This window comes from Saccoglossus kowalevskii, chromosome 19, assembly GCF_978046115.1.
Source record: "Saccoglossus kowalevskii chromosome 19, keSacKowa6.1, whole genome shotgun sequence".
Classification (NCBI taxonomy): Eukaryota; Metazoa; Hemichordata; class Enteropneusta; family Harrimaniidae; genus Saccoglossus; species Saccoglossus kowalevskii.
Genome location: NC_140659.1, coordinates 2,458,845 through 2,484,923, shown reverse-complemented (window position 1 = coordinate 2,484,923; position 26,079 = coordinate 2,458,845). Strand labels below are relative to the sequence as shown.

Sequence of the window (26,079 nt, the reverse complement as noted above, 5' to 3'; positions counted from 1 at the left end):
CATAAAAAAAACGCCCTCATGAGGTATAAACAGGTAAGGTAAGCATGATGACGAAATAGTATCTGATTAAATATAAGCAACTTAAGGAGCCATAGTTGGCTTGACTGGTGAATTGACTTCTTGTCTAGGTTGTTTCGACTTTTACGTTAATGTTATTTACAAGCGTATCAACATACAAACATTATGGATGTGCGATTGATCGAGACAGGCATTTTTGTTTGTTTTTTGTCTAACTGTCTAATAAATGCTGTTTCCAGTACTGCACTGTGCGGCATGCAAATTATTCAAAGTATGGATGCTGGAGTATGCAATCTTGAGTTCGTAGGGTGGTGGTGGAAACATTTTCGTTCATGTATTCAGGGGCTGCACTGGCAAATCATGGGACAAGTGTCACAGGAACACCAAGCAGATTGTTCACAGACTTCCGTGTAATTTGAAATAAAACTATCATCCGAACAAGGGCATCGTCGACACTATACTCTCATCACTCACATTGGACTGATCTGAATCTTCACAGTATACCGTACTTCCCTGATCATAAGCCCGGAAGCATGAACACGTAAGGGAAAAGTAAGGGATGAGCTTATACTCAAGGACCAACTCACAAAAGATGATTTTGTTTTGGGGTTAAACACTGTGTACTATTCACGGATAGTTTTATGTCCGCTCAACTATGTAAAAACTTTATTAACTCGTTAACTAAAAAAGAAATGTCACATTATCTTTACAGTATTAATAAAGAATTCTATTCTATTCTATTCTATTCTATTCTATTCTATTCTATTCTATTCTATTCTATTCTATTCTTGCTAACAACGGAAAATTATTCAAAAAAATTATTTGTTCACCAGGCCGAGCTTGGAAAAATAATACTTATTTTTGAAAAAAAATGCGTGCCACCCGAAATATAAACGCCGGTTAATAGTAACCAAGTGTGGAGGAAGAATTTAAACACCTTTCACGGTCGCCAACATCATGTCACATCGTTCAAACCCTAGGCCTTTCATGATAGTCTCAAAGTAAACCATGCCCAATAACCAGGTACACGACTTAACAACCACATTTTTGGCTTTTCGAAAGCTACTACTCAAAGAAATATGGATTACTCCAGTATTGCAACATCGGGGTTCATCCTGAGTAAATGACAGAATAGAAAGGATGCGAACCACGCTGTGTACGTTCGCCATGCACTCTGAAATTAATGTGAGTTTTCTCATAAAAACTAAAAGCATGAATCAAACTACCATGCCAATCACGATTATTATGAAATGAAACACACCTTTTACACGCATATTTTAAAGAATATCGTCGATGCCCAGTAAAAACACTCTGGGCTTATAATCGTGAATGCTCTCAACTCGATAAATACCTAGTAAAAATATAGGGATGGGCTTCATACTCGGGAGGGGCTTACGATCATGGAAGTACGGTACTTTAACGCAATTGGGTTTGCTTTAAGATATATATTTTTTATCAGGTACTTTCTCAGATGCCTTAAACTAGCTAAAGTAGCCTCTATTCATGAAAAGTATGACCTTGACAACCCTGAGAATATCTATTTTACCCCTCTTTGTGTGGCTCAGTACAGTGTCACAAAAGTCTTTGAATTTTTTGTATATTTTGCAAATAGATTGCAAAACAATGTGTCTGGAAGTATATTTTTAGGAAAAAAAATGGAGTACAGACCTATCTGTAAAGATACGTCAGTTTACGTGATTTGCTTCATGTTAACAGTGATAGAAGTTCTCATGAGAAAACGTCCACACCACGATTGAGTAACTGTAAGCTACTTTAAGTAAATCCCTGGAAAAAATGTTTAAGCATTCGTTTTATTAATTGTCTAGACAATAACAATGTACTTTATGAACACCAATAAAAATTTTAGCAGAAAACTCTCACTAATAAATTTGATAAAATATCTCATAAAACAAGTAGAAGTAGGTGGAGTTACACTTGGCATATTCCTAGACTTCCCCAAAGCATTTGATACTACCCACAATAAAATTTTTACTTCAAATTTGAGTCACTTATATACATAATAGACACCATTTTATCACATATACATGTACCTGTTAAAGCAATTCCTCAAGGTTAGGTATTGTGATCTATTCTATTCTATTCCTACTATATATTATAACATACTGTGAAATATTTTATTTTCACTTTCAGAAAATTAAATCCAATGAATATACCTTTTTTTCTATATTTTACATGAACTCATCAAAAATTAATGAAAATAATCATCCAGAATTCCAGCTAAAAATAAAGTATTTTACAGTATACCATTCTTATCTTTTTTTTTATTTTCATCTGTTTGCAATTGATTTTAACTTGTTGCACACTTTTCCAGAAAACAATTGTACAATGGTTACTTACACTTAACAAAGTTCAGGACTGGTGTAATGTCAACAAATTAACAATTATTAACTCATCCAAACGAACTGTATTTAGAAGTAAAAATAGACAAATATCTGTTGAGGGCCTCTCCACATTAGCTAAGCTGTGATTAATAAAGTGAAAGCTGTGTCTTTTGTTACAATTGATTACTGAACACATCAAAACATATTCACAGGATAAAAACAACCTTTTAAAAAAATAAGATATAGATTAAGTCATTTTTTCAGGCACATTCTCACTTTATTACATGTATATACATCTTTTATTCATTTACACATTACATGTGGTCTGGAAAATCACATAATTCTCACATTTAGTTTCTACTCACACTGCTCCAAAAATTGCTGTCCATGTTTATTTAGACACTATAAATTCTTGATGTATTCAACTTACACATACTATTAAAATGAAAAGTCTGTCTGTGTGTATGACCTTTATACATAATAACCTGTCATAACCTCTCACAAATTACTCACTCACCCGCAATGATGGCACAAGACAGAAAGATAATAGTAATCTTATTTAAAGTGTCAGACCGCAATTGTCTAGAAAAACTTTTCATGAAACACTAAAATCTTTTTTTTGAACAATCATACCTAATTTACTGTGTTTGATATTTATTCATCCCAACAGTCTGGCTTAATTAATATTTTTTGATTCATGTACATTGGTCAAAAAATGCTAAAAAAGTATGTTGTGTCATTACTTTGCAGCACTTCACTCTGTATCACTCAAATATGCAGATGCACATCAATTTTGTTTTTGAACCTGTGCATGTTATATATGGTTTTGTAGTCAAAAAGTGTAATTTTCAGTGAAAAGAGAAGGTACAGTGTAATATGCAAACTGCAGCTCATGAATATTAATAGCAATTCAAACATTTGTTTGTTCACAAGCATGCAAGTCTACAATCTAACTTAAACATTACTGTTTGTTTGCAGGGCTGTTGATATTTGGGCAGTTGGGTGTTTGTTAGCTGAGATGTTGTCAGGTGAACCATTATTTCCTGGAGATAGTGACATAGATCAACTGTATCATATCATCAAATGTTTCGGTAAGCACTATTGTTTTACCTGATCTGATCTAATCTTTTAAACTGATAAATCATATTTCTGATCACATTTTTCGTCTTTGTTTAGTGATACATTAAGTACAAAACAGAAATTTATTGTTTCACCTCTGTGCATTCATCTTTGCATCTACACATGTATCTCAGTCATGTCTCGGCCAATTACATTCAAACTTCACAGGGACATGTGCATATGCATTTGTTGACTCTCGTGTGCAAAGCACAAAAAGGTGGTCTCTGCAGTTAGTGTGTCTGTCTGTGTCTGTCTGTGTGTCTGTTCCACTGATATCTCAAGAACCATACATTGATTTTTGATGAAACTTGGTGCATAGATGCTCTGGGCCAATGCGCAGATTTGATTAGGTTTTGGTAAATATCCATGCATATTAATTACCTAATTTGCATGATAATTAGCTGATTTTTACTTGTTCCATGACTGTTCCACTGATGTCTAAAAAACCACTCATTGGATTTTGATGAAACTTGGCACATAGATGCTCCAAACTAATGTGCATATTTGATTAGTTTTGGGTAAAAATCTGTGCAATATTAATTACCTAATTTGCATAATGATTAATCAATTTGATATCACTGATATCTCAAGTAGATGTCATAGGACACTGCACAAACCTGATAGTTTTTAGTACATATTTAGTACATATTAATTTTCAGCTTTTGATATTTCTAGTTGTAATCATCACATTTCCATGACACTTGGTACATAGTTACTTAAGGACTGTGCAGGCCCCTGATTAGTTTTTGTGTAAATATTTGTGCATATTAATTACCTTATTAGCATAATTAGTTAATTTTTAGCTTTTTGCCTGATATCTCAAGTACTAATCATCATATTTCAATGAGACGTGCTACATAGATCTTCTAGGACTATGCAGAGACCTGATTAGTTTTAATTGGATATTAATTACCTAATTTGCATAATGTTCCACTGATATATAAAGAACCACGAATTGGATTTTAATGAAACTTTTAAAGAAAACTATGCAGAGACCCAATTAGTTTTTTAGTCCCCATTCGGATGAAGTCCGAAAACGGGGACTTATAATTTGGTCTCCGTCCGTCCGTGCGTGCGTTCGGAGTCATATCTCAGAATCCCTTGGACCGATTCCGTTCATTCTTTGCATGTGCCCAGTACTTTATGTGGGACATATGCACATGCAGTGGTTTAGCGATTGGATTCAAAATGGCTGACTGGCAGCCATCTTGTTTTTTGAAAATGTTGTATTTTGGACATGCTTTGTCAGTTTTCATTCAAACTTGGTACATAGATTATACGTGTTAGGATACATGTCCATGACGAGTTATTTCACAATTAGATCAAAGATGGCCGACTGGCAGCGATTTTTTCCGCAATTGGATCAAAGATGGTCGACTGGCAGGCATCTTGTTTTGTTTTTTATGTAGTATCTTGAACGTGCTCTGTCAGTTTTCATTCAAATTTGGCACATACATGTACTTTATACATGTTAGGATGCATGTCCATGACAATTTGTTTCAAAATCTGGTCAAGGATGGCCGATTGACAGCCATCTGACTTTTTGGCCTTACTACTATTATAATATTTCCACAATTTATGTACCATTTTCATTCGTATTTGGCACATGCATCATACATATCAGTGTGTTTCATAATCAGATCAAAGATGGCCGAATAATGGCTGTTTTTATTTTTGGCCATATTACTACTACAGGTACACGGAACATGTGTTTTGATGTAAATAAAAAATCTGTTGTATACGCCACTTGGAACTCAAGTTTCAAGGACATGCTCGCGACAACCCCTCTGCTTTAATATGACGAGCACAAGAGAACTTTCAAAAATTTAACGGGGACTGTGTCATTTTCAATGACTTGTGGTGAATATTCATGCTTATTAATCACCTAATTAACATAATTAATTAACACTGATATCTCACTGACATTAACACTGATCATCACATTTGAATAAAATTTGGTACATAAATGCTCTAGGACAATAGACAGGCCTGATTAATTTTGGGTTAAAATTTGTTCATATTAATTCTCTAATTAGCATAATAATTCATAATTTTTTTGTTCTGTTCTGTTCATATTGGTTACCTGATTTACATAATTAGTTTTCAGCTTTTCCATCAATATCTCATGTACAAGTAATTTTGAATTAATTTTTAATGTCACTTCAGTACTCTCAGCACACGGGAGTTCTTTCTAAACTTTCTTTGATTTCATGAACCTTATTTTAGTGCTGAAGATTTGTCAAAATCAGGCATTTCTATTATTTCAGAACTGAATTCCAGTCTTACAGTGAGCATGGTGTTGTCAGATATTTATAAAATGTACAATAGATGGCGTGGTTTTTATTATTTAAATATTACATTATCAATTTGATTAGATAAGTAAATCTTATTTTCCTTATTTCATATTTCTTTTTCTTATAACAGGTGTTCTGATACCAAAGCATCGAGAAATCTTTCATAAGAATCCGTTGTTTGTTGGCATGAGATTACCAGAAGTGCGGGAACTAGAACCGTTATCAAAGCGACTTCCTAGATCTTCTAATGAAGCATTAAGTCTTATGGACGTGAGTGTTGCATTCACATCTGTTCTTTAATGTTGTATTGCTAGCAAAATTTAATTTGAACTCTGTGACATGTTAGGTAATGTGTACTGTAAGTACAACTGCTAAAGTATTCACAAGATATCTGCCCTACAAATAGTTTAACATCACTGACAGTTTTTGTTCTTTGTGATTTGAGTTTTCAGCATCTTTGTGTCATGAAGTCACTGAATCACATGAAGGATTCTCTGTTCAATGATCAAAAATAAATTATATTACAAAATCAATATTTGATGTGAAGCATTTGTCTGAGATGTACATAAGAATAGCTTCTTGTATCACCATTAGGTTCCTTCATTTGAAATTATATGACATTCATTTAACTTATTTTATTTTAATTTATTTTTGTGTTCAAGCCAACCTTGTATAACACACATTATGTACTTAGATTAGTTGTGTTTAATGCATATTTGAAGCAGATTTTGAACAGCAATACAGGACAGGATTTACTGTACAGTGAATAAATAACTAAAAAATGCCATTGAATTTGATTGTTGGTCAAGTTTACCAAAAATAAAAAAGGCCTCCAGTTTTGCTGTCAACTCAAAACCTATGTGTTGGTGTCAGATACATTTCATTCAATTTCACCAGAACATTCAGTTATATTCACTTCATGTTCTTCATACATATGAAATGATCTGTATGTACAAGTTGGATCTGACAATTAGATCTGTTTTCAAGTTGTTTACCTTGTTGTCAGTAGAGTATGACTGTATGGCATAACTTTTTTGGCGTAAACAAAAGATGGCTTTGCATAAATAGAGCATCAGCTTCATTTTCACTGTTATTCACATAGCTTTTCTATAGCATACCCATCTCTTTCTTAGACATGTCTCAACTGATCACACACAAACTTCAAATGCATACATACCCATCTCTTTCTTAGACATGTCTCAGCTGATCACACTCAAACTTCACATGCATACATACATACCCATCTCTTTCTTAGACATGTCCCAGCTGATCACACTCAAACTTCACATGCATACATACCCATCTCTTTCTTAGACATGTCTCAACTGATCACACTCAAACTTCACATGCATACATACCCATCTCTTTTATGGACATGTCTCAACTGATCACACTCAAACTTCACATGCATACATACCCATCTCTTTCTTAGACATGTCTCAACTGATCACACTCAAACTTCACATGCAAACATACCCATCTCTTTCTTAGACATGTCTCAACTGATCACACTCAAACTTCACATGCATACATACCCATCTCTTTTATGGACATGTCTCAACTGATCACACTCAAACTTCACATGCATACATACCCATCTCTTTCTTAGACATGTCTCAACTGATCACACTCAAACTTCAAATGCATACATACCTATATCTTTTATGGACATGTCTCAAGTGATCACACTGAAACTTCACATGCATACATACCCATCTCTGTTATGGACATGTCTCAGCTGATCAAACTCAAACTTCAAATGCATACATACCCATCTCTTTTATGGACATGTCTCAACTGATCACACTCAAACTTCAAATGCATACATACCCATCTCTTTCTTAGACATGTCTCAACTGATCACACTCAAACTTCACATGCATACATACCCATCTCTTTTATGGACATGTCTCAACTGATCACACTCAAACTTCACATGCATACATACCCATCTCTTTCTTAGACATGTCTCAACTGATCACACTCAAACTTCACATGCATACATACCCATCTCTTTCTTAGACATGTCTCAACTGATCACACTCAAACTTCACATGCAAACATACCCATCTCTTTCTTAGACATGTCTCAACTGATCACACTCAAACTTCACATGCATACATACCCATCTCTTTTATGGACATGTCTCAACTGATCACACTCAAACTTCAAATGCATACATACCCATCTCTTTTATGGACATGTCTCAACTGATCACACTCAAACTTCAAATGCATACATACCCATCTCTTTTATGGACATGTCTCAACTGATCACACTCAAACTCACACAAACATTATATATCTTGGGTTACATATACATATGTCTTTTTGTTCATGATCTGCTTCCAGATGGCCGAATGGTGGCTATTTTAATTCATGAAAATCAAGCTTTTCTGCCATTCCAGAGCCAGATTTTGGTTGTCTGTGGTTGGATTTTGTTCATTTTTAGTACCTGTTCATACACAGTCTGAAAACAAGGACTTATGGTGTGCTGGACCTATATCATAGACATGCCTGGACTGATTACAATCAAACTTCACACATACATCATACATAATAATATATATACGCACATCAATTTGTTTCATGATCTGATTCAAAATTATTGAATGACATCCATTTTTGTGCTGAAAAATCTTCATAGTTAAGGAACTTCCATTACAAGCCCAGATCTTGTTTATACCTAGTCAGTGCCATGTCCAGCTTGTTTCATACATTGAACATGCATATAACAGAACCATAATGTTTTGTCAGATTGTTTTCATAATAGCTAAATGCAAATGCTATCCTAGAGTCTTGTTTCTGACATACATTGACTGATTGCATTCAAAATTTACAACTGTATTTTTATAATATGTAATTTGTTTCATGTTCTGATTCAAAATGGCTGACTCATTTCAGTTTTGTTTTCTTTTAACTAACAAAGACTCTTTCATGACTTGTTGACATCTTTTGAAAATGAGACTTGTTAGCAGGAAGTCCACCAATATAAAATTGTGAGTTAGTAGTTCAGAGACGAGACAGTGATGTATGAACCTTTTATCTCTTACTGTCATCAAAGATAAAATTGTCCGTCAACTTTTGATATAAATAAATTCCTCTTGAAAAATACAAGACTAATTACTTTGATACTTGGTATGCAGGAATCATGGGTAGACCTATCATCAGATTTATTTATTTCATAATATTATCAATTCTATGTTTTTAGTGATTTATTTTCATCTCAAACTTATATGTATTACATATTATTAAACTTCTGTCATGTAACACCATAAGTTACTGCGTACCTTAATTTTGCGGTATTTTACGGGGTATTTTCATTATACCATATTAGGAAATGTGAATTCCGAACATGGTATGATTATGTGTGTAATAATAAAAACAAACATGGCTGCCACCAGGGTTTGACCGGACACCACAAAGAAGTTTGCTGATTCTGTTCTAAACTTTTTGGATTTTGGTATTCCCATGATGTATCATTGGGTGGAAAAGATGTATAATAAGATAATAATAATAATAATAATAATAATAATAATAATATAATATGAGGATACCTCATAACCAAATAACCTCATAATACATTATGTAGGTTGATAGAGAAAATTTCACAATCAAAGTGTTTCAAGAATGTCTTTTAGTGTCAAAATATGTCATAACACTGACTACAGGTATAATCACTTCAAAAGAATGTCACCTTTTATATTTGGCTCATTTTAAATCTCTTATTTATTACTTGGCATCTAATTTCATGCCATTCTTAATACCCAGATGTTCAGACTTTGACCTGATTCAATCAGAAAACACTAAATCATAGACCTTAAAAGATCTAAGGTCTATGACTAAATAAAGCAGTACTGGTACTTAACTTCTGACTTTGTTGCTGGGTTGTTTGACATCTCAGTTTATACACAAGCAGATTACAGGCTTAAAGGATCAATATCCTAGAACAAACACAGTTTGCTTATTGGTCTGACAGATGGTTTTATTCATGTGACCCAATGTATAAAAACATTAATCCCAAACAGAGCCATGATTAAATCATAGATCTCAGAAAACATGATTAAATTGAATTTGCAGTCCTATCATGGATTGTGTGTTGTCACAGTGTACATGTGTTATGTAATTACATTTGTATAGAACAATGGGTCAATGACCTGTAGGAATTGCACCTGATTCATGTACATATCATAGTAAACTACATGTTTCATTCAACCACAATGCACCTACTTAGCTGATTCAGTAGAATGAACATGCATTCACATCGCTCATTGATCTGAAAATTATTGCGTTGTATCCAGGGTTTGTGAGGGGAACATTGTGTTTATCACTTGAGTCATGTGAGAACAACTTAGCACTGAAAAACTGTCCTCTCCTAGTGGGTATTGTTGAGAACAAATAAACTACTTAACGGGTACCGTTTGGAACTAAGAAAGTTTTCTTTTCCAGTAAATGCAAAATCAATCTGCTATTGAAGATTTAGATTGAAGAAATAGTGACGAATCAAAAAGCATATTTATTTTTTGAATGTTCATAAAAATACCAAATATATAAACTGCGCCACTTGGACACTGCATATTTTACTCAGATCTGCCCCAAGAGAATAATAAGACAACAACCATAAGGCATTCATTTACATCATATTGAATTACACATTTTTCAAGCATGCCTGGGTAGTCAATTTCATTCAAACTTAGTATGAACAACAAACAATATTTACTTTGTGTGTTTTAATTCAAAACGTTCAACTCATTTATTACACTTGTACTGTACCATTTAAACACCATATATTTAATTTATTTACATCCTTCATTGTTTATATTGACACAGACATTTACAAACAGAACACAATGATTATGTCATTGACAATCATTGTTTATTTCAAATTTTCATGGCAGCTATCTTTACTTTTGGATCCAACTGAAAGACCCAACTGTGGAAATCTGCTGAAGCATGAATTCTTCAAGAAAAATGGCTTTGCTGATAAATTCCCCTCAGAGCTGAGAGCAAAAATACAGAAGGAAATGATGGATAATCCATTGCTACGACAACACAGTGGTCACAGTAATACAGATGATAAGAAAAAAATTAAAAAAAAAAAGGTTGGTCACATCTTTATCTTCAATCCCCCCTATGACATTGGTTCAGCCCAACCTATCAACCAATCAAAAAGTAGACATAACCTTTGGTTCAATCCATTGACATCTAATAACTAAGATTGAGGGGTGAGAGGGAGGGGCTTGAATAATAATTTAACCAGGCCTTTTTTCCACATTGCTAAGATTTTGCTATCACACATGTTGAAATAGACAATCCATGCCAAGATTAATGGAGCATCAGCAACTACTTCATTGTATGTTAATGTACTTTGAGTGCTTACAAAGTTTATGTTCAGTTACATAACACCATTTGACGATTATTTTATTAGCAGGAAACAAAAGAGACTCATGATAGCAAAGCAGAAAAACAAGACAATATGGAAAAGCAAGAAAAAGCTGACAAGCAAGAAAAACAGGAGAAGGCTGAAAAAATCAAGAAAAAGCATTCTGAGCCTGATAAAATGAAGCGGGCTACATCTCCAAAGACAGAAAATGATAGTGCAACAGCTAATAACAATAATACAAGTAGTAAATCCAAGGTATGTAAACAGTGTGTTACTAACAACATTTAAAAACTGTACTGTGTTAGTACTATGCCATCCATAATACTGTATTACTCAGATAGTGTATTGAATTGGTTTAGCACTATGCCATCCATAATACTGCATTGCTCAGATAGTGTCTTGAATTGGTTTAGTACTATGCCATCCATATTACTGTATTGCTCAGATAGTGTATTGAATTGGTTTAGCACTATGCCATCCATAATACTGTATTGCTCAGATAGTGTATTGAATTGGTTTAATACCTTGCCATCCATAATACTGTATTGCTCAGATAGTGTATTGAATTGGTTTAGTACTATGCCATCCATATTACTGTATTGCTCAGATAGTGTATTGAATTGGTTTAGTACTATGCCATCTATAATACTGTATTGCTCAGATAGTGTATTGAATTGGTTTAGTACTATGCCATCCACAATACTGCATTGCTCAGATAGTATATTGAATTGGTTTAGTACTATGCCACCCATAATACTGTATTGCTCAGATAGTGTATTGAATTGGTTTAATACCTTGCCATCCATAATACTGTATTGCTCAGATAGTGTATTGAATTGGTTTAGTACTATGCCATCCATATTACTGTATTGCTCAGATAGTGTATTGAATTGGTTTAGCACTATGCCATCCATAATACTGTATTGCTCAGATAGTGTATTGAATTGGTTTAATACCTTGCCATCCATAATACTGTATTGCTCAGATAGTGTATTGAATTGGTTTAGTACTATGCCATCCATATTACTGTATTGCTCAGATAGTGTATTGAATTGGTTTAGTACTATGCCATCTATAATACTGTATTGCTCAGATAGTGTATTGAATTGGTTTAGTACTATGCCATCCACAATACTGCATTGCTCAGATAGTATATTGAATTGGTTTAGTACTATGCCACCCATAATACTGTATTGCTCAGATAGTGTATTGAATTGGTTTAATACCTTGCCATCCATAATACTGTATTGCTCAGATAGTGTATTGAATTGGTTTAGTACTATGCCATCCATATTACTGTATTGCTCAGATAGTGTATTGAATTGGTTTAGTACTATGCCATCCATATTACTGTATTGCTCAGATAGTGTATTGAATTGGTTTAGCACTATGGCATCCATAATACTGTATTGCTCAGATAGTGTATTGAATTGGTTTAGCACTATGCCATCCATAATACTGTATTGCTCAGATAGTATATTGAATTGGTTTAGTACTATGCCATCCATAATACTGTATTGCTCAGATAGTGTATTGAATTGGTTTAGTACTATGCCATCTATAATACTGTATTGCTCAGATAGTGTATTGAATTGGTTTAGTACTATGCCATCCATAATATTGTATTGCTCAGATAGTGTATTGAATTGGTTTAATACCTTGCCATCCATAATACTGTATTGCTCAGATAGTGTATTGAATTGGTTTAGTACTATGCCATCCATATTACTGTATTGCTCAGATAGTGTATTGAATTGGTTTAGTACTATGCCATCCATAATACTGTATTGCTCAGATAGTGTATTGAATTGGTTTAGTACTATGCCATCTATAATACTGTATTACTCAGATAGTATATTGAATTGGTTTAGTACTATACCATCCATAATACTGTATTGCTCAGATAGTGTATTGAATTGGTTTAGCACTATGCCATCCATAATACTGTATTGCTCAGATAGTATATTGAATTGGTTTAGTACTATGCCATCCATAATACTGTATTGCTCAGATAGTGTATTGAATTGGTTTTGTACTATGCCATCTATAATACTGTATTGCTCAGATAGTGTATTGAATTGGTTTAGTACTATGCCATCCATAATATTGTATTGCTCAGATAGTGTATTGAATTGGTTTAATACCTTGCCATCCATAATACTGTATTGCTCAGATAGTGTATTGAATTGGTTTAGTACTATGCCATCCATATTACTGTATTGCTCAGATAGTGTATTGAATTGGTTTAGTACTATGCCATCCATATTACTGTATTGCTCAGATAGTGTATTGAATTGGTTTAGTACTATGCCATCTATAATACTGTATTGCTCAGATAGTATATTGAATTGGTTTAGTGCTATGCCATCCATAATACTGTATTGCTCAGATAGTGTATTGAATTGGTTTAGTACTATGCCATCCATAATACTGTATTACTCAGATAGTGTATTGAATTGGTTTAGTACTATGCCATCCATAATACTGTATTGCTCAGATAGTGTATTGAATTGGTTTAGTACTATGCCATCCATAATACTGTATTGCTCAGATAGTGTATTGAATTGGTTTAGTACTATACCATCCATAATACTGTATTGCTCAGATAGTGTATTGAATTAGTTTAGTACTATGCCATCCATAATACTGTATTACTCAGATAGTGTATTGAATTGGTTTAGTACTATGCCATCCATAATACTGTATTACTCAGATAGTGTATTGAATTGGTTTAGTACTATGCCATCCATAATACTGTATTGCTCAGATAGTGTATTGAATTAGTTTAGTACTATGCCATCCATAATACTGTATTACTCAGATAGTGTATTGAATTGGTTTAGTACTATGCCATCCATAATACTGTATTACTCAGATAGTGTATTGAATTGGTTTAGTACTATGCCATCCATAATACTGTATTACTCAGATAGTATATTGAATTGGTTTAGTACTATGCCATCCATAATACTGTATTGCTCAGATAGTATATTGAATTGGTTTAGTACTATGCCATCCATAATACTGTATTGCTCAGATAGTATATTGAATTGGTTTAGTACTATGCCATCTATAATACTGTATTACTCAGATAGTGTATTGAATTGGTTTAGTACTATGCCATCCATAATACTGTATTGCTCAGATAGTATATTGAATTGGTTTAGTACTATGCCATCCATAATACTGTATTGCTCAGATAGTATATTGAATTGGTTTAGTACTATGCCATCTATAATACTGTATTGCTCAGATAGTGTATTGAATTGGTTTAGTACTATGCCATCCATAATACTGTATTGCTCAGATAGTATATTGAATTGGTTTAGTACTATGCCATCCATAATACTGTATTACTCAGATAGTGTATTGAATTGGTTTAGTACTATGCCATCCATAATACTGTATTGCTCAGATAGTATATTGAATTGGTTTAGTACTATGCCATCTATAATACTGTATTACTCAGATAGTGTATTGAATTGGCTTAGTACTATGCCATCTATAATACTGTATTGCTCAGATAGTATATTGAATTGGTTTAGTACTATGCCATCTATAATACTGTATTGCTCAGATAGTATATTGAATTGGTTTAGTACTATGCCATCCATAATACTGTATTGCTCAGATAGTGTATGAGTTTATAACATGAAACAGTTTCATGCATGAAGTTTGTGTGGATATATCAATGAATGATAATAGTTTAAAATAGTCCATCTAGCTAATTTGCATAATATTACATGTAACTTCCATTCAAAGAAAAAAATTATTCATAATATCCATCACAGGACCAAAAAAACTTCTTTACTTGGAGTCTGGTTGTAGACATTTAATATTGTTGTTTATTTTCAGGCACCCAGTATAGAAAGCACTCCACCAATCACACTGAGTACAAGCAGAACCAGTATAGAGCATCCTGATAGATCACCAATACCATCAATTCATACACCTAGGGGGTCTTCACCTATCCCGCCTATTAACCAAAGGACAACTAATACACAGGGTGCTACAAGTCCCCATAACCATGCTGTTATTAATAATCTCAGCATGACTGGAAGTTTTGCCACAGACCAGGGACTTCTAAGGTGAGAGTGATTTTTTGCAAGACCATCCCTTCATAATAATGGAACTGTCCTGATTTTTGTTGCTCCAGTGTGAAAAAACAGAATGTGTAATGTTAATGCACAATATTGTACCTATTATTTGTATCTCAGTCCAGACAGATTAACACACATACATGTCTTACCATCGTTGTAACAACACACATTGGATTAACTTTTAATATAGTTGAATTAATTTTTATTATAGTTGCGATATGAACTCAATTGAAAAGCATTCCTATACAGGGTTGCATTTTAATTGGAGTTTAATTAAACTCAATTACAATACAACGTAGAATTGCGTTTTAAGGTAGCAGGATAGTTTTTTTGCATGAAAAATGTAAACACCTATAATCCGAATAAATTTTACAAGAAACCATACAATCTATATATGTTTGGAAAGCTCTTGACTTGTATTTTCCTATTATTAATATTTTGTGAACATTGTGTTTGTTTTAGCGTCACGTGATTCTGAAAATCACCGGGGCTGATAATTTAACTAACGTGAATTAAATTTTAATTGTCATCTCTACAGTCATTCATGCGATCAAAAACTTTACACTGTTTTGAAGTAAAGGTCATGAAGTTTAAATCCGTATTTCTATTTTTTGCATTAAGTTTTTTTTTTTCTTTCCGAAAATCACAAATTTCAAGCACGTTTTTTGGTGTTAAAGTTAGAGTATACCGGTGGTTTGCGCAAGGTTTGTGAAAAAACGCAATAGAATTTTGCAAATATGTAAATACGGATATGAAGCCAACATATCCAAGAGTAAGAAAAGCTAAATGGGTACATCGTAGCGCTATTCACTGAAACGCCATTTAAAATTAGGTCAACGGTAATTGGCAAAAACCGAACACCGAGAAATCGGCACTTTTATGATTTCAAACTTCAATCAACGTTAACTCCCGTTTTAGCAGCAAAATTTACATGGGCTAATTGTAAATGAAATGCTTTGAAAGTTGTTTTCGAGAAAAATCATGAACCGACATTTATATCTGTGAAAAACTTTGTTTTTTGGCCGTTTTCTTTCACGCTATGGAGTTTTGTGACGGTCTGTGCTGATAACGAACGGTGACGTCATTTATTAAAGCTTTAATTATGCAAAGTGGGCGGTTCTGTTTGCGAGTAACAAACAATACAGACACTACACTTGGCAGTTGAAGTGTTTGCAAATACAGTGTATTTATTTTTGGGCCGTTGTGTTTGTAAACTTATTAGTTCAAGCATGCCACGAGTTTCGGAGTCTCCTGGAGGCAGCTCGTACATACTGACGACAGGGTGGACCCGTTACTGGTTAAGGTAACCCCCGAGGTAACCCCTAATAGCTTGACAGTTTCACCAGAGCGCGCCGTCCCTTTCCAATCGCTCGCATTCCAATGGCAGCTTTTCTATTTATTTCGAAAACTGCTCCCTTTTTTCGGGATGACGGGAAGCTAGGCTGGCTCAGTTTTGATCGAATACAATCAATCTCCTTGCGTGCAAAGAAATTCAAACTGACTGCCTAGACCGTGACGCCTGCGCTCCACTATTGAGATATTGCCTACTTTGCAAAATTGACAAATCTCTTTTTCTAGGGCGCCATTCAACAGTGACATGTCAACGAGTCTAATCTCGCCGTCTTCAAACGATCGGCCGTGACATTCACTCTCACTTTCTTCTTCTACGTCGGAAGGTAACAATATTTTCCTGCGAGATACAGACATCTCTCGAACGTTTTGAACAGGAGTATCACCCACTATATCGAAGTCTGATTCATCGGACTCTCAGTGTCACGGTAACACTTTCTTCGCCCACTTCATGGCTGACACTGGTTTCGACATGGAAATCCGTTCTGTACGAACCCAGCATCGTCTCTTTCAACACCTTTTTTGACAAGAGTGATCATTCTTTTGACGTTTTTCTTCTTTCTTCCTCGCTTTCTTTTTCTTGAAAATTTTCGCGTGCTTACTATCTCGTCCATAATTAGTGAATGACAACTAAACTAAAGAATTACTGATAACCCTCTCCTTCTTTGCATATTTTGCACATTAATGAAGGAAGCTGCCCTGTTTTTTAATTGGTGTGAATAGAATAATTGTAAAATGTGACCCAGTGATGTATGCCGGCATGTAGCATTTCCTGTGCTTTAAAATCAAATCCTGCAAAACAGAGTTTTACCGTCACTTGACAGTAACCTCGGGTCTTATACTTGTAGATGAATCTCTTCAACATTTAATTGTAACCGGACTCATTGTTATCATCTATAAAAACTACCTAGATTTTAGATGATCCTTTATTTTTTACCGAAGTCGTACGAAAAAGTCAACCCTTGCCTTGCGTGAAACACTGGCCCACTATCCGATGTCAAGACGTCGGCCCGGGGGGGGGGGGGGGGAACGCTACTATTTCGTTGCCGTGCGTTTTGTTCGCATGAGCACATTAGATAAAACAACCAAGTATTTATCAGACAGATTTATTACATGTAACATAATTTACGAATTTAGAAAAACCTAAGCATGCAAGTATGCCTACTTGGTGAAAACTCCTCTGAAAAATGGATTATATAAACCAGGTCCAAGCATATTATTATCATTGATCAACCTTTACATGTAGTTTGTGGCCTGTTATCAGAATTTTCATGCAATGCATAGCCACCACAGATGCCGTATTTTATTGTTTGCAACCATATTTTGTAAAAGGGAGCCCCCTTCCAATGTAACTGCATTACTTCTGGACTAAGAAACTAACCCTATGGTCAGACACCTTTCAATGACAAAGCCAAGAAAAAATATTACAGAAATTTATTGTTAGTTTTTATTCTGTTAACATATAATTACATTGAAGTGGTACATTCATGTACTTTTTTGTTTATTCAAAATTTGTTGTTTCAAAAGCGATTGTTTTGTCTTTGCTGTACTTCCTGTCTAGAAAGGCAGCAGTGCACATGTCTTATCAGCTGTGTGTAAACTACAAACAGATATCTTATCAGTTGTTTGTAAATAGCAAATAAAGAAAGTGGCCCAACTTAAAACTATTTACCCTCAGTACAGTTATGTTTGTAAACCATGCATATTAATGAGATGCACTGGTTTGGTGTACACTGGATAAACAAAAACTTGGCCATTTGTTTGCACACAAGAAAAAAATCAGTTTACTTGTACAAGATATTTTTTTTTCAATAAAATAAAAACACCAATGTATGTAGCATGCCTTAGGGAGCTATTCGTGTGATTTTCAAAAAAAAATGTGAAAAGTGCCCAAAAAACTATTCTGCTACCCTAATTAAATTTAATTAAATAAAAGTTAAATATCCAGTGACATAACATAGAAATGTTTGTGAAGCTTAGCGATAGTAAAGGTATGGTACAATTATATTAGTATTAATATAAATTGAACCACTTAAGCTATGCAAACTTGACTCAAAATTAATATAAATTATGAAAATAGTGAGGGTTGTGACAATGTAGGTCTTGTCGTCACAAGTTGGTGCAAAGTTAAATTGAAGTTGTCACAACGTTGGTACGACACACGAAGACACATACATACATACATACAAAATTCACTGTAAAATATTATTAATTAACTCACTGCTGATCATAACATTTTGCTGGTTTTAGTTTTGCTCGTTTTTCACAACAAAGATTTCTTATCTCATTTGGTGATAACAATTTTACTGACCACTTATCCAACCTTGAAGAGATTCATAGTGTTTCCTCTTTTAGCAAGAACTGTTACATGTAATTAATGTGTTTAGTTTTCTAAACTTACATGTTTCAAGTGCTCAAGATTTTCTGATGAAAATGTGACTTTTCTTCTTTACTTTCTTCTATTACTAGTAGAGGGTCTGACAAGATGAAGAAAATCCCCAACAATTCATACTACAAGAAACCTGCACAGCCACCCCCAAACCACCACAGCATGTCTATAAATCCAACGGGAACGATTCAGTCAGAGAAAAGTTCCCTTTATGAGAAGACAGCACAGTTTGACAAAATGATTAATGCTAATCTGAAGAAGAAAGGGTCCAAATCTGAAAGTCAAGTTATGCATTTACCAAACTTAAGAGGTGCAGAAAGTAAGTAGACACTTTTTGATGGTATATGTTACTGGCACATACACATGGTGTCTGGTGGTATATGTTACTGGCACATACACATGGTGTCTGGTGGTATATGTTACTGGCACGTACACATGGTGTTTGGTGGTATATGTTACTGGCACGTACACATGGTGTTTGGTGGTATATGTTACTGGCACATACACATGGTGTTTGGTGGTATAAGTTACTGGCACGTACACATGGTGTTTGGTGGTATATGTTACTGGCACATATACATGGTGTTTGGTGGTATATGTTACTGGCACGTACACATGGTGTCTGGTGGTATATGTTACTGGCACGTACACATGGTGTTTGGTGGTATATGTTACTGGCACATACACATGGTGTTTGGTGGTATATGTTACTGGCACATACACATGGTGTTTGATGGTATATGTTACTGGCACATACACATGGTGTTTGGTGGTATATGTTACTGGCACGTACACATGGTGTCTGGTGGTATATGTTACTGGCGCATACACATGGTGTATGGTGGTATATGTTACTGGCACATACACATGGTGTTTGGTGGCATATGTTACTGGCACATACACATGGTGCTTGGTGGTACCGGGTATATGTTACTGGCACATACACATGGTGTCTGGTGGTATATGTTACTGGCACGTACACATGGTGTCTGGTGGTATATGTTACTGGCGCATACACATGGTGTCTGGTGGTATATGTTACTGGCACGTACACATGGTGTTTGATGGTATATGTTACTGGCACATACACATGGTGTCTGGTGGTATATGTTACTGGCACGTACACATGGTGTTTGATGGTATATGTTACTGGCACATACACATGGTGTCTGGTGGTATATGTTACTGGCACGTACACATGGTGTTTGGTGGTATATGTTACTGGCACGTACACATGGTGTTTGGTGGTATATGTTACTGGCACATACACATGGTGTTTGGTGGTATATGTTACTGGCACATACACATGGTGTTTGGTGGCATATGTTACTGGCACATGCACATGGTGCTTGGTGGTACCGGGTATATGTTACTGGCACATACACATGGTGTTTGGTGGTATATGTTACTGGCATATACACATGGTGTTTGGTGGTATATGTTACTGGCACATACACATGGTGTTTGGTGATATATGTTACTGGCACATACACATGGTGTTTGGTCGTACCGGGTATATGTTACTGGCACATACACATGGTGTTTGGTGGTATATGTTACTGGCACGTACAAATGGTGTTTGGTGGCATATGTTACATGGTGCTTGGTGGTACCGGGTATATGTTACTGGCACATACACATGGTGTTTGGTGGTATATGTTACTGGCACATACACATGGTGTTTGGTGGTATATGTTACTGGCACATACACATGGTGTTTGGTGGTATATGTTACTGGCACATATACATGGTGTTTGGTGGTATATGTTACTGGCACATACACATGGTGTCTGGTGGTATATGTTACTGGCACGTACACATGGTGTTTGATGGTATATGTTACTGGCACATACACATGGTGTCTGGTGGTATATGTTACTGGCACGTACACATGGTGTTTGGTGGTATATGTTACTGGCACGTACACATGGTGTTTGGTGGTATATGTTACTGGCACATACACATGGTGTTTGGTGGTATATGTTACTGGCACGTACAAATGGTGTTTGGTGGCATATGTTACATGGTGTTTGGTGGTACCGGGTATATGTTACTGGCACATACACATGGTGTTTGGTGGTATATGTTACTGGCACATATACATGGTGTTTGGTGGTATATGTTACTGGCACGTACACATGGTGTTTGGTGGTATATGTTACTGGCACATACACATGGTGTTTGGTGGTACCGGGTATATGTTACTGGCACATACACATGGTGTTTGGTGGTATATGTTACTGGCACATATACATGGTGTTTGGTGGTATATGTTACTGGCACGTACACATGGTGTTTGGTGGTATATGTTACTGGTGCATACACATGGTGTCTGGTGGTATATGTTACTGGCACATACACATGGTGTTTGATGGTATATGTTACTGGCACATACACATGGTGTTTGGTGGTATATGTTACTGGCACGTACACATGGTGTCTGGTGGTATATGTTACTGGCGCATACACATGGTGTCTGGTGGTATATGTTACTGGCACATACACATGCTGTTTGGTGGCATATGTTACTGGCACATACACATGGTGTCTGGTGGTATATGTTACTGGCGCATACACATGGTGTCTGGTGGTATATGTTACTGGTACATACACATGGTGTTTGGTGGCATATGTTACTGGCACATACACATGGTGCTTGGTGGTACCGGGAATATGTTACTGGCACATACACATGGTGTTTGGTGGTATATGTTACTGGCATATACACATGGTGTTTGGTGGTATATGTTACTGGCACATACACATGGTGTTTGGTGGTATATGTTACTGGCACATACACATGGTGTTTGGTGGTACCGGGTATATGTTACTGGCACATACACATGGTGTTTGGTGGTATATGTTACTGGCATGTACAAATGGTGTTTGGTGGCATATGTTACATGGTGCTTGGTGGTACCGGGTATATGTTACTGGCACATACACATGGTGTTTGGTGGTATATGTTACTGGCACATACACATGGTGTTTGGTGGTATATGTTACTGGCACATACACATGGTGTTTGGTGGTATATGTTACTGGCACATATACATGGTGTTTGGTGGTATATGTTACTGGCACATACACATGGTGTTTGGTGGTATATGTTACTGGCACATACACATGGTGTTTGGTGGTATATGTTACTGGCACATACACATGGTGTTTGGTGGTATATGTTACTGGCACATACACATGGTGTTTGGTGGTACCGGGTATATGTTACTGGCACATACACATGGTGTTTGGTGGTATATGTTACTGGCACGTACAAATGGTGTTTGGTGGCATATGTTACATGGTGCTTGGTGGTACCGGGTATATGTTACTGGCTCATACACATGGTGTTTGGTGGTATATGTTACTGGCACATACACATGGTGTTTGGTGGTATATGTTACTGGCACATACACATGGTGTTTGGTGGTATATGTTACTGGCACATATACATGGTGTTTGGTGGTATATGTTACTGGCACATATACATGGTGTTTGGTGGTATATGTTACTGGCACATACACATGGTGTTTGGTGGTATATGTTACTGGCACGTACACATGGTGTCTGGTGGTATATGTTACTGGCGCATACACATGGTGTCTGGTGGTATATGTTACTGGCACGTACACATGGTGTTTGGTGGTATATGTTACTGGCACATACACATGGTGTTTGGTGGTATATGTTACTGGCACGTACAAATGGTGTTTGGTGGCATATGTTACATGGTGTTTGGTGGTACCGGGTATATGTTACTGGCACATACACATGGTGTTTGGTGGTATATGTTACTGGCACATATACATGGTGTTTGGTGGTATATGTTACTGGCACGTACACATGGTGTTTGGTGGTATATGTTACTGGCACATACACATGGTGTTTGGTGGTACCGGGTATATGTTACTGGCACATACACATGGTGTTTGGTGGTATATGTTACTGGCACATATACATGGTGTTTGGTGGTATATGTTACTGGCACGTACACATGGTGTTTGGTGGTATATGTTACTGGCGCATACACATGGTGTCTGGTGGTATATGTTACTGGCACATACACATGGTGTTTGATGGTATATGTTACTGGCACATACACATGGTGTTTGGTGGTATATGTTACTGGCACGTACACATGGTGTTTGGTGGTATATGTTACTGGCACGTACACATGGTGTCTGGTGGTATATGTTACTGGCGCATACACATGGTGTCTGGTGGTATATGTTACTGGCACATACACATGCTGTTTGGTGGCATATGTTACTGGCACATACACATGGTGCTTGGTGGTACCGGGTATATGTTACTGGCACATACACATGGTGTTTGGTGGTATATGTTACTGGCACATACACATGGTGTCTGGTGGTATATGTTACTGGCGCATACACATGGTGTCTGGTGGTATATGTTACTGGTACATACACATGGTGTTTGGTGGCATATGTTACTGGCACATACACATGGTGCTTGGTGGTACCGGGTATATGTTACTGGCACATACACATGGTGTTTGGTGGTATATGTTACTGGCATATACACATGGTGTTTGGTGGTATATGTTACTGGCACATACACATGGTGTTTGGTGGTATATGTTACTGGCACATATACATGGTGTTTGGTGGTACCGGGTATATGTTACTGGCACATACACATGGTGTTTGGTGGTATATGTTACTGGCATGTACAAATGGTGTTTGGTGGCATATGTTACATGGTGCTTGGTGGTACCGGGTATATGTTACTGGCACATACACATGGTGTTTGGTGGTATATGTTACTGGCACATACACATGGTGTTTGGTGGTATATGTTACTGGCACATACACATGGTGTTTGGTGGTATATGTTACTGGCACATATACATGGTGTTTGGTGGTATATGTTACTGGCACATACACATGGTGTTTGGTGGTATATGTTACTGGCACATACACATGGTGTTTGGTGGTATATGTTACTGGCACGTACAAATGGTGTTTGGTGGCATATGTTACATGGAGCTTGGTGGTACCGGGTATATGTAACTGGCACATACACATGGTGTTTGGTGGTATATGTTACTGGCACATATACATGGTGTTTGGTGGTATATGTTACTGGCAGGTACACATGGTGTTTGGTGGTATATGTTACTGGCACATATACATGGTGTTTGGTGGTATATGTTACTGGCACATACACATGGTGTTTGGTGGTATATGTTACTGGCACGTACAAATGGTGTTTGGTGGCATATGTTACATGGTGCTTGGTGGTACCGGGTATATGTTACTGGCACATACACATGGTGTTTGGTGGTATATGTTACTGGCACATATACATGGTGTTTGGTGGTATATGTTACTGGCAGGTACACATGGTGTTTGGTGGTATATGTTACTGGCACATATACATGGTGTTTGGTGGTATATGTTACTGGCACATATACATGGTGTTTGGTGGTATATGTTACTGGCAGGTACACATGGTGTTTGGTGGCATATGTTACATGGTGCTTGGTGGTACCGGGTATATGTTACTGGCACATACACATGGTGTTTGGTGGTATATGTTACTGGCACATATACATGGTGTTTGGTGGTATATGTTACTGGCAGGTACACATGGTGTTTGGTGGTATATGTTACTGGCGCATACACATGGTGTCTGGTGGTATATGTTACTGGCACATACACATGGTGTTTGATGGTATATGTTACTGGCACATACACATGGTGTCTGGTGGTATATGTTACTGGCACATACACATGGTGTTTGGTGGTACCGGGTATATGTTACTGGCACATACACATGGTGCTTGGTGGTACCAGGTATATGTTACTGGCACATACACATGGTGTTTGGTGGTATATGTTACTGGCACATACACATGGTGCTTGGTGGTACCGGGTATATGTTACTGGCACGTACACATGGTGTTTGGTGGTATATGATACTGGCACGTTCACATGGTGTTTGGTGGTATATGTTACTGGCACATACACATGGTGTTTGGTGGTATATGTTACTGGCACGTACAAATGGTGTTTGGTGGCATATGTTACATGGTGCTTGGTGGTACCGGGTATATGTTACTGGCACATACACATGGTGTTTGGTGGTATATGTTACTGGCACATATACATGGTGTTTGGTGGTATATGTTACTGGCACGTACACATGGTGTTTGGTGGTATATGTTACTGGCGCATACACATGGTGTCTGGTGGTATATGTTACTGGCACATACACATGGTGTTTGATGGTATGCATGTATGTTACTGGCACATACACATGGTGTCTGGTGGTATATGTTACTGGCACATACACATGGTGTTTGGTGGTACCGGGTATATGTTACTGGCACATACACATGGTGTTTGGTGGTATATGTTACTGGCACGTACACATGGTGTTTGGTGGCATATGTTACTGGCACATACACATGGTGCTTGGTGGTACCAGGTATATGTTACTGGCACATACACATGGTGTTTGGTGGTATATGTTACTGGCACATACACATGGTGCTTGTGGTACCAGGTATATGTTACTGGCACATACACATGGTGTTTGGTGGTATATGTTACTGGCACATACACATGGTGCTTGGTGGTACCGGGTATATGTTACTGGCACGTACACATGGTGTTTGGTGGTATATGTTACTGGCATGTTCACATGGTGTTTGGTGGTATATGTTACTGGCACATACACATGGTGTTTGGTGGTATATGTTACTGGCACGTACAAATGGTGTTTGGTGGCATATGTTACATGGTGCTTGGTGGTACCGGGTATATGTTACTGGCACATACACATGGTGTTTGGTGGTATATGTTACTGGCACATATACATGGTGTTTGGTGGTATATGTTACTGGCAGGTACACATGGTGTTTGGTGGTATATGTTACTGGCACATACACATGGTGTCTGGTGGTATATGTTACTGGCACATACACATGGTGTTTGATGGTATATGTTACTGGCACATACACATGGTGTCTGGTGGTATATGTTACTGGCACATACACATGGTGTTTGGTGGTACCGGGTATATGTTACTGGCACATACACATGGTGCTTGGTGGT

The 26,079-nt window shown here is 36.5% G+C and overlaps 1 protein-coding gene across 3 annotated transcripts in view; it reads left to right on the top strand.

Moving 5' to 3' along the window:
• The window catches only part of LOC100374874 (cyclin-dependent kinase-like 2), a 67,877-nt gene that overhangs the window by 34,863 nt on the left and 6,935 nt on the right, over positions 1-26,079 (top strand). The window contains exons 5-10 of one of the 3 annotated variants that reach the window (XM_085493941.1): positions 3,339-3,451; positions 5,904-6,043; positions 10,671-10,874; positions 11,204-11,410; positions 15,011-15,243; positions 19,075-19,313. In XM_085493941.1, coding sequence (XP_085350067.1) covers positions 3,339-3,451; positions 5,904-6,043; positions 10,671-10,874; positions 11,204-11,410; positions 15,011-15,243; positions 19,075-19,313 — 1,136 coding nt within the window. Of the gene's footprint in view, positions 1-3,338; positions 3,452-5,903; positions 6,044-10,670; positions 10,875-11,200; positions 11,411-15,010; positions 15,244-19,074; positions 19,314-26,079 lie in introns of all 3 variants that reach the window. The other 2 variants (XM_085493942.1, XM_085493940.1) reach the window with 2 other exon arrangements.